Here is a 13,424-nt window from a genome sequence, read left to right as displayed (position 1 = left end):
TTGCCAGGTAGTCTAATACAGTTGGCATAGTGGATCTTGTTACTGCGTCAAAAAGACCCAAAGGTTGCAATTCAGGAAAATACTGGCACTTATTGAGATGACAAGGTAAATTTTCCTCCTCTCAAATTCTGGCTGCTTTTGTCAGTGCCTCCCTGACTACTGTCTGCACCAATACTTGCCAGGAGAGATGAAGTTCAGCAGAAGACAGCTGCCTGCAGAGACAAAAAACTCCATGCTCCACAATAAGGAGTGCAACATGATGGTATGTCATCTTGGAACATCTTCTTGCCCCATGCTTAACTCTATGCGCAGAGAAATAATCCTGTTAGCAGGGGAATTAAGTTAGCCATCAATAGCCAAAGGGTTACAACCAGGCTAGATGAGCAGGAGCATAAGTCTAAAATAAAAAACAAAACACCATAAAGCTTATAAATTTTATATTTAAAGAGAAGATAAAATAACAGAACACTAAAAAACACCAAAGAGCAAAAACATATTTGCAGTAATCTGCACTGATTTATTCTAGCTTTCAAGGCTAGGAATTCAAACCAACCAAATAACATGATTACTCCCTTTACAATTAAATAAATTTCTGCATTCCTTCACTAATAGCAATTAGGAGAACAAATGAGAAAAATTGATCGGTATCGCAAAAGAAGAGCAGGAAGTTCCCTATGGCATGACTGGCAAGAAGCAGCATTTTGAAATCACAGACTCTCAAAAGATTGTTTTATTAGTACTTTTTATCTGTATGGCTGTAAGTCATATAAAAACCCAAGACACAAAACACCAAGCTGAAGAGGAAAAAAAAAAAAAAAAAAGAGGAGAGGGAAAACCCAATACATGAATCATATGTATAAAACCCAATACATTTGTCCGTATGGTAGGTAATCACACAGCCATGAGGCTTAAGAAAACCACAGACACAAACGTAAACTTGGACAGATAAAAACCTTTTTTTATATATACACACGAAGCATGAATTCAAATAGATGCTAGAAGAAGATGTGAATCTCCTAGGTCACAGCTTTCTCATTCTAAATTCTAACCTATAAGACTCATTCCACTAACCACTGAAATGTTGCTATCTCTGAGACAAAATGAAACTATTTGAAATGGTACACACTAACCCAAGTGCACCACTTTGAAAAAAGAATTGAGTGTGCAGGTAAACAGAACAAGTTTTTTTTTTCCTTGAAAACTGCAATAGAGACAGCACATCCAACAATTAAATAATTGGTTAAAGGCTTAAAAATAAGCCGTTAGTGCAAAATACTGTAAAGACTGTTCTCTTTCATCAATTGGCTTTTTAGAAAGCCATCTGTTCTTGACAAAACATTAACTGATAGTGAATTAAGCTTTCTTCCTCCCTCAGAAAGCAAACTGACACCTATCTTTCATGTTCTGGATTACAGCATTAACTCTGTCAATGGGAAGTTATACAAGTGAGAACTCACTTTCCACCAAGGTGATAATTTTGAAGGTTATAATAGTGATACGGCCTTCAAAACACCGATCAGATTTTCTGGTAAGTTGCTAGGCTAAAGCTAGATTTCTGGGGCGATTACCAGAAGGAGACATGACATGAAGTAGTTACGTTTTAGACACATTTCTCCTATGTTAGCCACTATCCTGCACGACTGCACAGCAAAAAGCAGGGCACGTTTGCCATCTTCCTTTAACGCCTATGCCTAGAATCTTAGAATAGCCAGGCCATGGCTCTCCTTTCCTGTTCCCCGACAGTCAGAGCTGACACAAACCTTTAGAGTTTTCAGACGTTTAATATTAAGTTTCACTTCAGCAAATAAGGCAACCTACCGATTGGTGCAGCTCTTGTTAAGTTAGAAGCTGGAGGATCCCGCTCTGGGGGACAGGAGTCACAGAAGACCGAACAGGCTGGGCAAATCAAGTTCCCAACATGTATCCAGCCATTCATCTGAATGCTCACAGTTAATACCTGACCTGAGCGGCTGCACAAGTACGCAGTGTCCTTGACCCAAACATGCAGCCCTTGTGGAGAACAAGAAACCTTAAAATAAAAGAATAAAAGTCAAGTCTGTATTATGATTTATCAGAAATATGTTTTGGGGTTTGGAGGCTTTTTCAGTAAGTAAATACTACATTCAGTAAACACCTGGTATTAGAGCATAGATTAACTGCAAGTATTTTAATGCACTCAGAGCGCCTATTTGGTTCAAGAATGCTTTAAAGCACTGACAGTACTCTTTTCATGCAATTATGGAGATTATCAACTGAGAACAAGTAAAATTCGGCTTCTGCTAATGACTACTTTTTTAGAGTTGTGCTGTTGTTGAAAGTGACACCTTCAGTGAGATAGTCCTGAAGAGAGGGAGGATAATGAAAAATAAGTGACGTGCACAGTGCTTTCCACCTTTGAAAAATCAGAGTGACTAATTAACATTAAGCTTCAACAACAGAAGATTCCAATATAACTATTCCTATTTAGCTGTGGAGAAAGTGTCACGGGGTAAGACAGATGAAGTCCCTAGCAAGGCTGGAAGTAACACACAAGCCATCCCAGTGGTCACACACTTAACTTGATGCGTGATCTAAACTATAGGCTTATGGTTAGAAGATACTTATTTTCAAAGCATGTCATATAATCTAGTGATTTAAGGCAGAGAAGATCATGTACAGCATCCAGGTGCAAAGTTCTAACAGTCACAGCTGATATTTTATGCCTGACTTTTCCCTTTAGTGTTATTTTAAAAAAATAAAGATAAAACCCCAACACATACTTACTTGATAACATCCACTACCCCAGTCAGGGTAACTGAGTTTCCTCCTGCACTGTTCCATGACAAAAGCAGATTTCTGAATAAGACATACAGAGTTTGGTCCGTATTTCTCTGCACCATAGTTTTTTGTAGGATCTAAGGTAGAAAGAATATACTGAACTGCAACTTACTAGGAGAACAGAAAGTCCACGTCAACTTAATATGCTATAAGTAGTCAATGTCTCCACATGCAATTCAAGGTTTACTTTTGGAACCTTTCAGACCATTAATCATTATCAATTTGGGAATTGATATTGAATACAAGGTGGGAAGAAACCCAAGATTAATTAAAAAAAAAAAAAAAAAAGGCAAGTACTTTCCATCAGAACCATGTGGATATGTTTGCCCCCAGGGAGTGCCGGCTGTCATTGCTGGCTTGAGGGCAGAGGGTGTTTATTTGTTTTTGAGACAACTGCACAGAATCCTACAGCATTCTGAAGCTCCGCAATACTGAACATTCATGCGCTACCCTAGGAGACAAGCCCATGTTTTGGTAATTCGCAAAGCTCCTTGCCTTGAACAAAAAACTACAAAGGTGGAAAGTGGAATTATTTTTCAGAGACTGAAAAACCAACCAACTAACCCACCCACCCCACCCTTTGTCTTATATTTGGATCATTGGGGGTTAATTTCTGTTCAGCTCTCATGCAATTCTTGTATTGGATGCAAGTGTTTGCTTCCTAGGTGTACAAGGTAGTTGTGCTGTGCTTCTTACTCCAGCACAGCTTTTACACAGCTAGTAATGTAAAACTAATTTCACATCCAATTAGTTTGGGTATATAGCAAGCCCATTCCAGATTAACAAATGCAGTCTCTTAAATACCATATCGAAGTCCTGGAAACTGACCTGGTTGGTTTTCAATTATTCTACAGTCTGAGCTGCGCTGAAATTCACCACTTAAATGCCAGCTGAATTCTTGACTAAAGGGACAATAGTCAGCAATTTCTACTGAGCCACCATAATAAGGTAATTCTTCTGCTGGCACTCCATTAAGACTGTCAAAATACTGCAAAACAAAATAGGCAGTGAAGCAGTTTGCACAAAGACAAGCGTACAACTTTTTTTAAATAGAACCAATCACTACAGCTGTAAGAACACCAGCTATTACCACTCGGGAATGCTATTAACAGCAACTTACAATACCCATGAACAAGATGAACCAGAAGTATTTAAGAATACTTAAATAATGCAGAGAGATTCACATTTGCATTTACCACTTCCCACCCCTTCCCCCCCTTTGCAATCATATTATTCTCTGGGATAAAACAGAACAAATTTCTTAGCACGCAGCGACACAAGGCAGCAGAGGGGTGAAGAAATACGTCAGACAAAACATTCTGGGGGACTTCTGTTACACAGCAATGTTTCCACCTGATATTTGGTTAGATGGCCAAGCAACATCCTTATTGTTTTATTAAGATCACAAGGCTTTTTTTCAGCCTCCAGACTCCTTATAATAAAATAAGCAGACATTTTTCACAATATCTACTCTCATCTACTAGTTCAGAAGAAAAAAATGAAACAAATAGAATCACCTGGCCACAAAGTACAAGAATGAAAACACTTAGTTATTTGGTAAAGTAAGATACATGATACCTGATATTCCTGAGGTAACTGCTTTGGAAACTTCTGCAAATTGCACACTGCTACTGCTCTTTGGTCCTGCCTGCAGGTTAACTGCAAAGGATTACTCCTCAAAGTGTCGCAGTATGGACTGATTAATTGCCTCCTCAAAGAAAAAAAAATAATATAAATCACATTAGATCACTTTAACTGCTTTTTTAACTAAGCAGTCTGTCAAGACTGTCTGTTCCCACTCTCCCCCACACTTGGTCAATCACACAAAGAAGCACCGACTTCTTCTCTGGAGGCTAATTATTGTTATTTGTCTGGTTATGACCTTTCCAATGTAAAGAATATCAGCCCAGCAAACAAAGTTACAATGCACTCACCTGTTTAGTTTTAATGGCATTGCTTTGTAAACTTTAAAAAAAAAAAAAAACATACAAGCAAAAGAGGCCCGCTATGCAGCTGTGTCCTAGAAATTTATGAGTATTGTAATGAACAAACAAGTAAGGCTTTGTTTTGAAGATGGTTATCATCTTCTTCTGTTGCTTTAAGTACAATCCAGTAATGCAAAATGACACAGGCTGCATTTCCAATTACAAGGGGCAAAATAAGAAAGCAAACACTTTTAGATCAAGTCCCTCCCCTCCTCTCTAAAGCATAGCCCTCTTATAGTGTAAATGCATTCAAAACCTTAAGATGTTTGGCTCTGTATTTATGGGGTGGGAATGTTCTGCTCTTAATACATTCGGTGTGCTCCTTCTTGGGTGCATTCTGAAGGCACTTAGGACAGCATTCCTTGTTAATCTGTATCTACCTCTACTTCTTTTTATTGAGTTGCATTTGAAGGACAAATGTAAACAAGCATCAGGGTTTCCTCTTTATTTTTTTTAAAAAGACTGTATTCTTACTTTTGTCTCTTTTGGTCGATCCAGAATTTACAGCTCTTCATCACAAAGTCACAGCCTTTATTGCGTCCCCAATCTAATTTCTCTGCCATGCTATAATTTGCTTTATACCAGCTGTAAAGGTATTTTGAAATGAGAATATAGTTACTTCAAAAATTAGTGTTCTGATTAATAAAACATCAGTTCAAAGAACTTCATACTATGCCTTAAGGTCTTTAAATGAAGAAAAAGGGAAACTGCATCCCCTTCTGCCTATAGCAAAATATATTACAGTTTCACTATTTTCAAGTTACAACGAACTAAAAGAAAATTTTATTGCTTATTTGTTCAACAGCAATGCATCATGATCTGCAAAGGAACAATGCATACAGAAAGATAAAATTTTAGACAATTTATGCTTTCTATCTGCAAGAAGAGCTGAAAAAATAATATGTACTGCATGCAACTGAGAGAAGACTTATATTAAGAAAAAAAGTAAACAGACACTACAAACAGTACTATGCTTTGCAATGCATTTTTTTTTAAGGCTAGATTAAGAATGGATGGGTTTTGAAATACATGAAGAAAAATACATACTAGGAAACACACAAGGTATAACTTCTTGTCTAATGTAATGCTAATTATGCCGATTATCTACTGTGTTGCAGATGGATAAGCACAAGTGCATCAGTTCCAAATAAAATCAAGTACAATGAAAACCGAACACAAATGAACCAAAAAACCACCCCATTCTTATTAATTCTTACCCTGTGTCTTCCATTAATGCTAAGGTGATCCTGGAAAAGACTCGATTTTGTGTATGGGATCCAGTCATTGCTTCATTCTGAAAGTTACCAGTTACTATTAGCAAGCCACTGAAAATCATTACTGTAAGAAAATGCTTCCTATGAAAAAGCATTTTATTTCTAGTCCCTTCTAACTATTGACAATCAAATCCCAACCTCTTTCATAAAAGGGATCAAAAGTGCAACTCCGTTCCCCACTCCACCCTACAAAGCTTCAGGATTCTAGAAGTCAGAAGCCTCATTCCAAATTCCAGCTAAACCTTATTCAAGACCAATGTGTACTCGTTTTTCTTCAGGTAAAATAAAACTCTTCCTTCTTCTAGCATATTTATGTGTAGCAATCACCCCCCTCCCTTCTGTCTCCTTTTGGTAAGCTGAAAGCCAAGGTCTCGTGTAAGACTGTTTTTTAATTTTCCTAGAATTTCTGGTAGTCCTTTTCAGGAGGGAGGTGCACAGGACACATGACTAAAGGAACGCAACACTCTAAAGGAAGCTTTATTAGTGTGGCAGTGGAAATTTCCATCTCATTTAAAAATAAGAAAGTTCACACCATCCTCAAAGAGCAACTCCAGTCACCTTGGAGTTTCCTAATTACCTTATAACTGGCAATTGTAACACCCATGTCTGTTCAGTCATTTAAAACCGATAAACTTCAGACTTCCAGCAAAAGTCACTCACCCTTAATTACACAACTCTGGGATTTCTATTACTGAACTTCATCTCATTTCTATTATTTCTTCAAAACATGTAGTTTTCCAGCATTCCCTCTCCACTAGTGTGGTTAGGAGGAGTTATCACTAGCAGATTTATTAGCGCCAAATTTGCTACCTCTACAATACTTAATGAGAGTTGGATCAAGACCAAAACCAAACTATATGGGTTACTTCCAGACACAAACTTTCTCTGGAAAGGTGTAAAGGAAACTAGTAATTATTTCCTTTTTCTTAATCCTATTCAATCCTTAGAATTATCCTCATTCTAATGGCAGTCTTTCCAGTTGGCTTTAAGCTACTGTTCCACACCAAACGTTACCGAAAAGCAGGAAAAGCTAACAATTTCGGTCTCAAGAAATACGTATTTTTCAAGATTACTTCCACAAAAAGGTCTGACCTGAAGCGTTTCACTTCTTGTTTACCTCACTGCATACAAAAATAACTACAAAGTGTATCTCTGCCCAAAATATCACACAACACAAAGTTATAAATAAAAATAAGTTTAAATGTCAGGAGGGAAATAAGTGTTTCCTTGATCAGATGAAGTTCTGGAGTAGAGATGGCAAAAGCTAACCCCAGGGCACATGAATAAAGATGAAGTCAAGATAATGAATGGACAGAACGATCAAATATTTGGTGTATAAGAAGCAGAGGGTGACAAAGTTGAATTCACTCAAAGAAATATGCCCTTTCCCCTAAAAGGGGAGCATACCTTCTCAAAAGGGTAAATGGCAGACAAAAGTAAAAGACATGTAGTTGTTTTAGTAATCAGCTTATCTCAAACTCATACTCAGAGGCTTAGCAATAAAGTAAAGAGATAGATTTATCTAGAAAATGGACATTTAAGTATTTGTAGTTTAGTACTGTTTGTGATATATTTCAATGAGGTTTTTCAAGGCTCCAGTAGGTACCACTAAAAACCTAAAAATACAGGCAGAGGGAGCAGACATTCCCACATCCCCCTCCACTCCTAATATCAGCACTAACCTCCAACAATCTCTTCTCCCAGTGATTGAGCTCAGTACCCATGCCACCTTGATTTTCAAGCTCCATTCCCTCTAGAATTGGACAATTAAAATGTTTTCGAGCTTCTTCCTAGAAAGAAAACATTTCAACGTAACTCTCAAAATATTGAGACCGATACCCATATGCAGTCCTAATCTCCTTGAATTATCTTTTAAAAGTATTTCAGCATTTCTTTTTCTACCATCTTGTTTTCCTCCGAATGTAAAACACTTCTACTCAGAGGCTGACTAAGCCAGCAAGTACCCCAACACCAAGCCTAACAATCTGTCTACTTATCTCCTGGAAATAAATTATGGAAGTTTACAAGAATAAAACAGCAACAGAATTAGCTGAGAATAGCACGCACACACTAAAGACCATATAAAAAAACCCAGCAAAAACCCCCAAACAGTGTAGGAACACTACAACCCTGCTTATGTACATGTCAACTAGTTTTGGACGGGAAAGTGTTTTCTGCAAAATGTTTGAAAATCTTAAGAGGCATCACAACAATGCTGTGGTCTTATGGTCAGGAGCCTTTGCCAGTGTGGCCAAATGTGATTAACACTGTAACTTATTTCCAATACCAGTTTATTACACTTAAGCATATGTTCTGTTGGGAGTGGGCAGGAGAGTCAGAGGCGTGGGAAGCAAGAAAGATTTCAAAGAATACTTGAGGAATTTCTTTTTAAACATGAGAAAAGCATTGACAACACTATCTGTTAAGGCAACAGGAATATTAGGTGTCTAAGTCTGTAGGAAAACACCTAAAGAGTAGGATTAAGGAATCTATTCAACATCATTTTTGCTTAACCTTCATTGTCTCTTACTATGTCAGTTTATTTCATACTGTCTGTCAACCATTTTCCACTTTACTTTGGATACACCCTCTCAACTAATTATAGTGTCTTAATCGCATAGCCTTTGGGCCATACTTTCAGGAAAATGGTATTCAATGTTAGGTTATTACTTCTAAAAGAATAAGAAATATTTAGGACTCGAGAATGTGATGGTAACTGATGGAAAGCTTGGCATACAAAGTGTAAAAGTTTAAGTTAATCCACACTTACAACTACACGAGGTGTTATCAGAAGATAAACAGCATGGCGCAGCATTTTGCCACCACGTATGTCCCATAACCTCACGGCTTTATGAACGACTTTATTGCTCCACTGATACAAACCTAGACTGTAAGAAGAATGTTTTGATTACAAATCTTTCCCACAAATACACGCTACTGTGCAAAGATTTATCTCCATAAGAAACAGAATCATGAATAATCTCTATACTTCCTCATACTTTCTGAAGTTTAAATTTATTACGCAACATTTCTCCTTTGCAAGATAGGCGTTCATTACATACACAACTTGATTCAATAAGCCAAAGTAAGATTATTAAAAAGATGTCTGTAGACTCAAGACGTATTTTCTACAGTTACCAAAAGTTTAAGAAATGAAACAAAAATCCTCAGAATTGCTATTGTAAAAAGGAAGGTGAACAAAACCAAAAGCTCTCTACCCTTCAACCTCCAAAAAACCCCTAGAAGAACATTTCTACAATATCAACTAAATGAAGAAAAAAAATGCAAACTGTTCATTCAATAACAAGTCAGAAAAACCATGCAGCAGACTACACACATTGTCAGTTCTGCATAATTATAAACCTTGAATGATACATGTCTTAAAACATGAACTGCACTGACATTAGACAGACTACAGAAAATACAAGTCTCAATTTAATAAGGTGTTTAGCAAGCATTGAAATTTAAGCATGGGTAATTTTAATGCTTAACTTCAAGCCTCCTGATAAATGAAATCCTGCCTTAGTTTGTAATGTTTGTAACGTAAGTGCTTAATGCCAATGTAAAGACAGACTAAAAAACCACCCCACACCAATGTTTGAATATAATAAAGGCAAAGCATTCTAATAATGCAATCAAGTTGGATTTTCAACAGGCAAGAATACATCCTAAAAAGGCAATGTGAAAACATCCTTCAATGGGAATACCAAGAGGTCCAAAAAAATAAAATACCTTTCATTAAAAGGAGGGAGTCCATCTGCATATCTTGTTGTCAAAGGTTTTCCATCATCATCACGATAAAACGCAAACAGTCCAGCAGAGAAACCCTTCAAGTTAAAAAACCAAGCACGCAGAAACCTTTGGTAAGACGTTCACATACAAAGCCAAATGCCATGAAAGAGTTACCACTTCCACAGCAGATACATTGGAAATACCGCACCTCAGGACAACTAACGTACAAATTGAGGGAGGCAAAGCAAGAGCTTTCCTCCACCAACCATCCTTCTCTTGCAACAAGCCGGTGGTATGCAAGGAAGCAGGCACAAATTTCAGGGAAACATGTTTTATAACATCATCCCTTACCAGTGCATGGATAATCTCATGTTTCACTGTAGACAACATGCCAATGAATTCCTGAGCTTGCGTTGAAATCATATTTGGACACAAGTTAGCATATCCTGCTATCGGCCTGGAAGACAGTTTTAACATTAAACTGTTTTCAATAAAATACTAGCAAACTCAAATCATATTCACTTGAAGAGGCAAAAGATTTAAAAGAAAATGGAGACTAATGTAAAAATAAGTCCTTCCAAACAACTTCCCCGATCATTAATAAATAGTCTGTTAACAATACAGTGACTAGTTTGCTGTTGAAATGGGGAGGGGTGGGACAGGATCAATCTCTATATTCAGTATTCTGCACAGGTGTTAGTGACAACAGTATAGGAGAGTTGAATTTTAGGTAAGACACTATAGGGGCACAAAGTGTCTGTTACAATGACTGCAACTGAACTAGAAACAAAAGGCACATAAGTAGGGCCCATTTGCATCCTCCTTTAAATTTGTGAAAGTATGACATTCACTTCAACAGAAGCAGGATCTTGAAATTTTAGGCAATAACAATGGAGGATTAGCTTTGAATTAAATGCCTCAGCTTTGCAAGTTAAGCACTATTTGATTGTTTTGTGGTTTTACATAAATACAGTGCTTGTCTATTTTAATAATGACTTCTACTTTGCTATACTATACAAGACAGGCAAACAATTAAACTCTCCATCTCAACAATTAAAAAACTTGAAAGTTTAATTAAAAAAAGAGTTTGTACCAGCGGGAATACTTGCCTGTCCGTTTCAGCTTCCAGCTGGCAGTAGGCTGCATATGCAATGATATTTTCATGGCCACACCTTTCAGTAGTGAGAGCACTAACGTAAAGTACAAAGTCAGCATCTCGAACGCCTTCGTGGTCAGGTAAGCCAGTGGGTCCCCAGTGCCATCCACTCTCATTGCACACCCTGCATTGCTTTGACAACGTTCAAATGGAACAGGTAAAATAGTTTAGCTATGGCCAAAATTTTGCATGACAAAATTCAATTAGCTTGAAGTCAAGAATAAATCCCATTGTAAGACAGCAGAAGATGAGAAAACGCCCTATGAAGACAGTAAACAAAACCAGAGCCAAGGAGTAACTTTCAAATTACTAGCTCTTTTGATTTGTTAGACACCAGGAAGGTGGCAGCTTTTGAGAAAAAGAGCCTGCCAAGCTAGATATCCCAAAATGAGCACCCTTTATTTCCTACAAATTAAAAAAATTTTTGGCTCACAGAAATAGTATACATAAGTAGCAACTGCATTTCACGTGTGATCTGGTACATTTTTAATACTGTAGTTGAATCTTCAGGCTAAGAGAAGGAAAGAAATCTACTGATCACATACTGTAGGGGAATCAAAAATTCATGCAAGAAAACAAGTTAGAAGCATTTCCTGCACCGTGCTGCTGGTTCAGTGGATAACCTCTTCAAATAAGGTCTTCCAAAAAATCAAAACTTATTATTAATTCTGTGAAAATCTGACTCATTGACCAAGGTGAATAATGAAGTGACTAGTAGCAATTTAACAAGCTTTGAATCTCATCAATGTACAGTTCGTTATAACACAGGCTTAGAGAACAGTAAACAGTCCAGTTTTACTTGACTTTTGGTTCAACAGCATAAACTAAAGAAACTCCCACTAACTCAAGTTGGTCTATTCTGTCACTCAAACTTAGTGATCTCCCGCAAACAGGTCACTTATGCACAGTTAGTGATATTAACTTTTTTACTGATTTCCACAAACAATAATATTTCAAAGGTTAAGAAGCACTTGGATGGCTTAGCTTACCTGGAGGTGTTTCTCAGGAACTATAACTGGCCCGCATCTTGTATGGTCTGCGCAGGCTCCTAGGCAGTATCTGTGAGGGTCAGCTTTCCTCCTTAAATATTGGTTTGTCGCACATTGCCTTCAATCAAACATGAAAGACAGTCAGCACTATTTTATAATTAAAAAGAAACTGTAGAATAGTCTTACAGCACCCAACAACACTGTAATACAGGTATTTAATGTAACTTCCACAGTGAGAATGTTAGTTACCCTGCTCTGGAAGACATAATGCTTCCAGTCGTTAATGGAGTATCCACAGGTTCAAAGAGAGATTAGGAACAGGTTCATACGTGGGGGTACATGTAAAAGGAAACAGGCAGCATGTACACCCTTTAAAATCTGCGACACTACAAATGTAGATGCTGATCACGGAAGGTTGGCAGATTTGTGTATGCTCCCTAAATAGCATCTGCTACGGCCACTGGGCCAGATGGGTCACTGGTCTGATTCAGGAGGGCATTTCTCAGACTCTTATTCTATTCTTATTTTAAAGGCTATACAACACAGTGTTAAATATCAAATATAGCAAGTGATTTTCAACAAACTTTAACATACCTGCTTAGTAATATAGTACCCGTGGATTTGCGCACTTGAAATGTCTTCTCCAAATAAGATATAGCTTGTGGAAAAAGTTTGTTCTAAATAGAACAAAAATAAAAGTCACCCAGTAGCAGTGCAGACGTAAGTCACCTTATAAGCATTAACTACCAAGTTACATGAAACTTGCTAGATGCTGCGGTATAGAAGAATAGCAGAAATCCAGACTTCCTAAGAAGTTCAATTGTTATCAATATATTTAGGAAATATTTTGTTTCAGTATTCCCACGTTTTGTTATTGGAATGACAAAATGAGAAGGGAGCCAGTATTAATTTGAATGTACAGCTTTAAAGAGGCGGAAATTATTTCAGCCCTGAACTTACTGGTCACTGGGAACTGTCCATCACAAATTTCCCTGGAGCCCCTGTCTCCCTGCAATCCTCAAGCCTGACTGCTGTACTCTCTTTTACTCCTTACTTGCACTGTATCTCAAAAGAAGCCAGGAGAGATACTTAAAATATTCTTAATGGTGCAAAAAACCCTTTAAAAACTCTAAACATATCGCTCACCAGATCTTTGCACATTGGGATATAGCAAGCACCTGTCAAACAACATTCAACAGAACATCAGAAGTATTTGGAACTGAGGCATAACTTGTACACAAAGCCTTGGTTTCCCTGACTACAGGATATGAAATTACCGGTAATTAAAGGCTTTGAATTGGCAAAGCCTTAACTTCATCCACATAATAAAATATGTGCAAACAAAAGAGGGAAGCAAGTATGACATACCTTTATAAGGTGTCTTTTCTCAGGTAGCAAACTATATTTAAACAAAACAGAACAAAACAAACAAGCTTTAATTAACAGGATTTCCATTCTCAGATGGGGGGGG

At 37.4% G+C, this 13,424-nt stretch overlaps 1 protein-coding gene across 1 annotated transcript; it reads right to left on the bottom strand.

The window, feature by feature from the left end:
* Positions 1–302: 302 nt before the first annotated feature.
* LMLN (leishmanolysin-like (metallopeptidase M8 family)) lies at positions 303–13,352 on the bottom strand (the record flags this gene model as incomplete). The annotated part of the gene is made up of 15 exons (XM_009576473.1): positions 303–397; positions 1,819–2,029; positions 2,764–2,894; positions 3,646–3,805; positions 4,396–4,528; positions 5,277–5,387; positions 6,020–6,096; positions 7,759–7,866; positions 8,847–8,964; positions 9,809–9,903; positions 10,160–10,265; positions 10,918–11,096; positions 11,954–12,071; positions 12,548–12,630; positions 13,322–13,352. Coding segments are annotated over 15 exons (1,756 nt in total), but the record flags the coding sequence as incomplete, so codon positions are not given.
* Between the last annotated feature and the right edge of the window lie 72 nt (positions 13,353–13,424).

Source organism: Fulmarus glacialis, unplaced genomic scaffold (genome assembly GCF_000690835.1).
Source record: "Fulmarus glacialis isolate BGI_N327 unplaced genomic scaffold, ASM69083v1 scaffold3154, whole genome shotgun sequence".
Taxonomy (NCBI): domain Eukaryota; kingdom Metazoa; phylum Chordata; class Aves; order Procellariiformes; family Procellariidae; genus Fulmarus; species Fulmarus glacialis.
The sequence above is the reverse complement of the archived record's forward strand: the minus strand, read 5'-3'. Positions and strand labels throughout refer to the sequence as shown.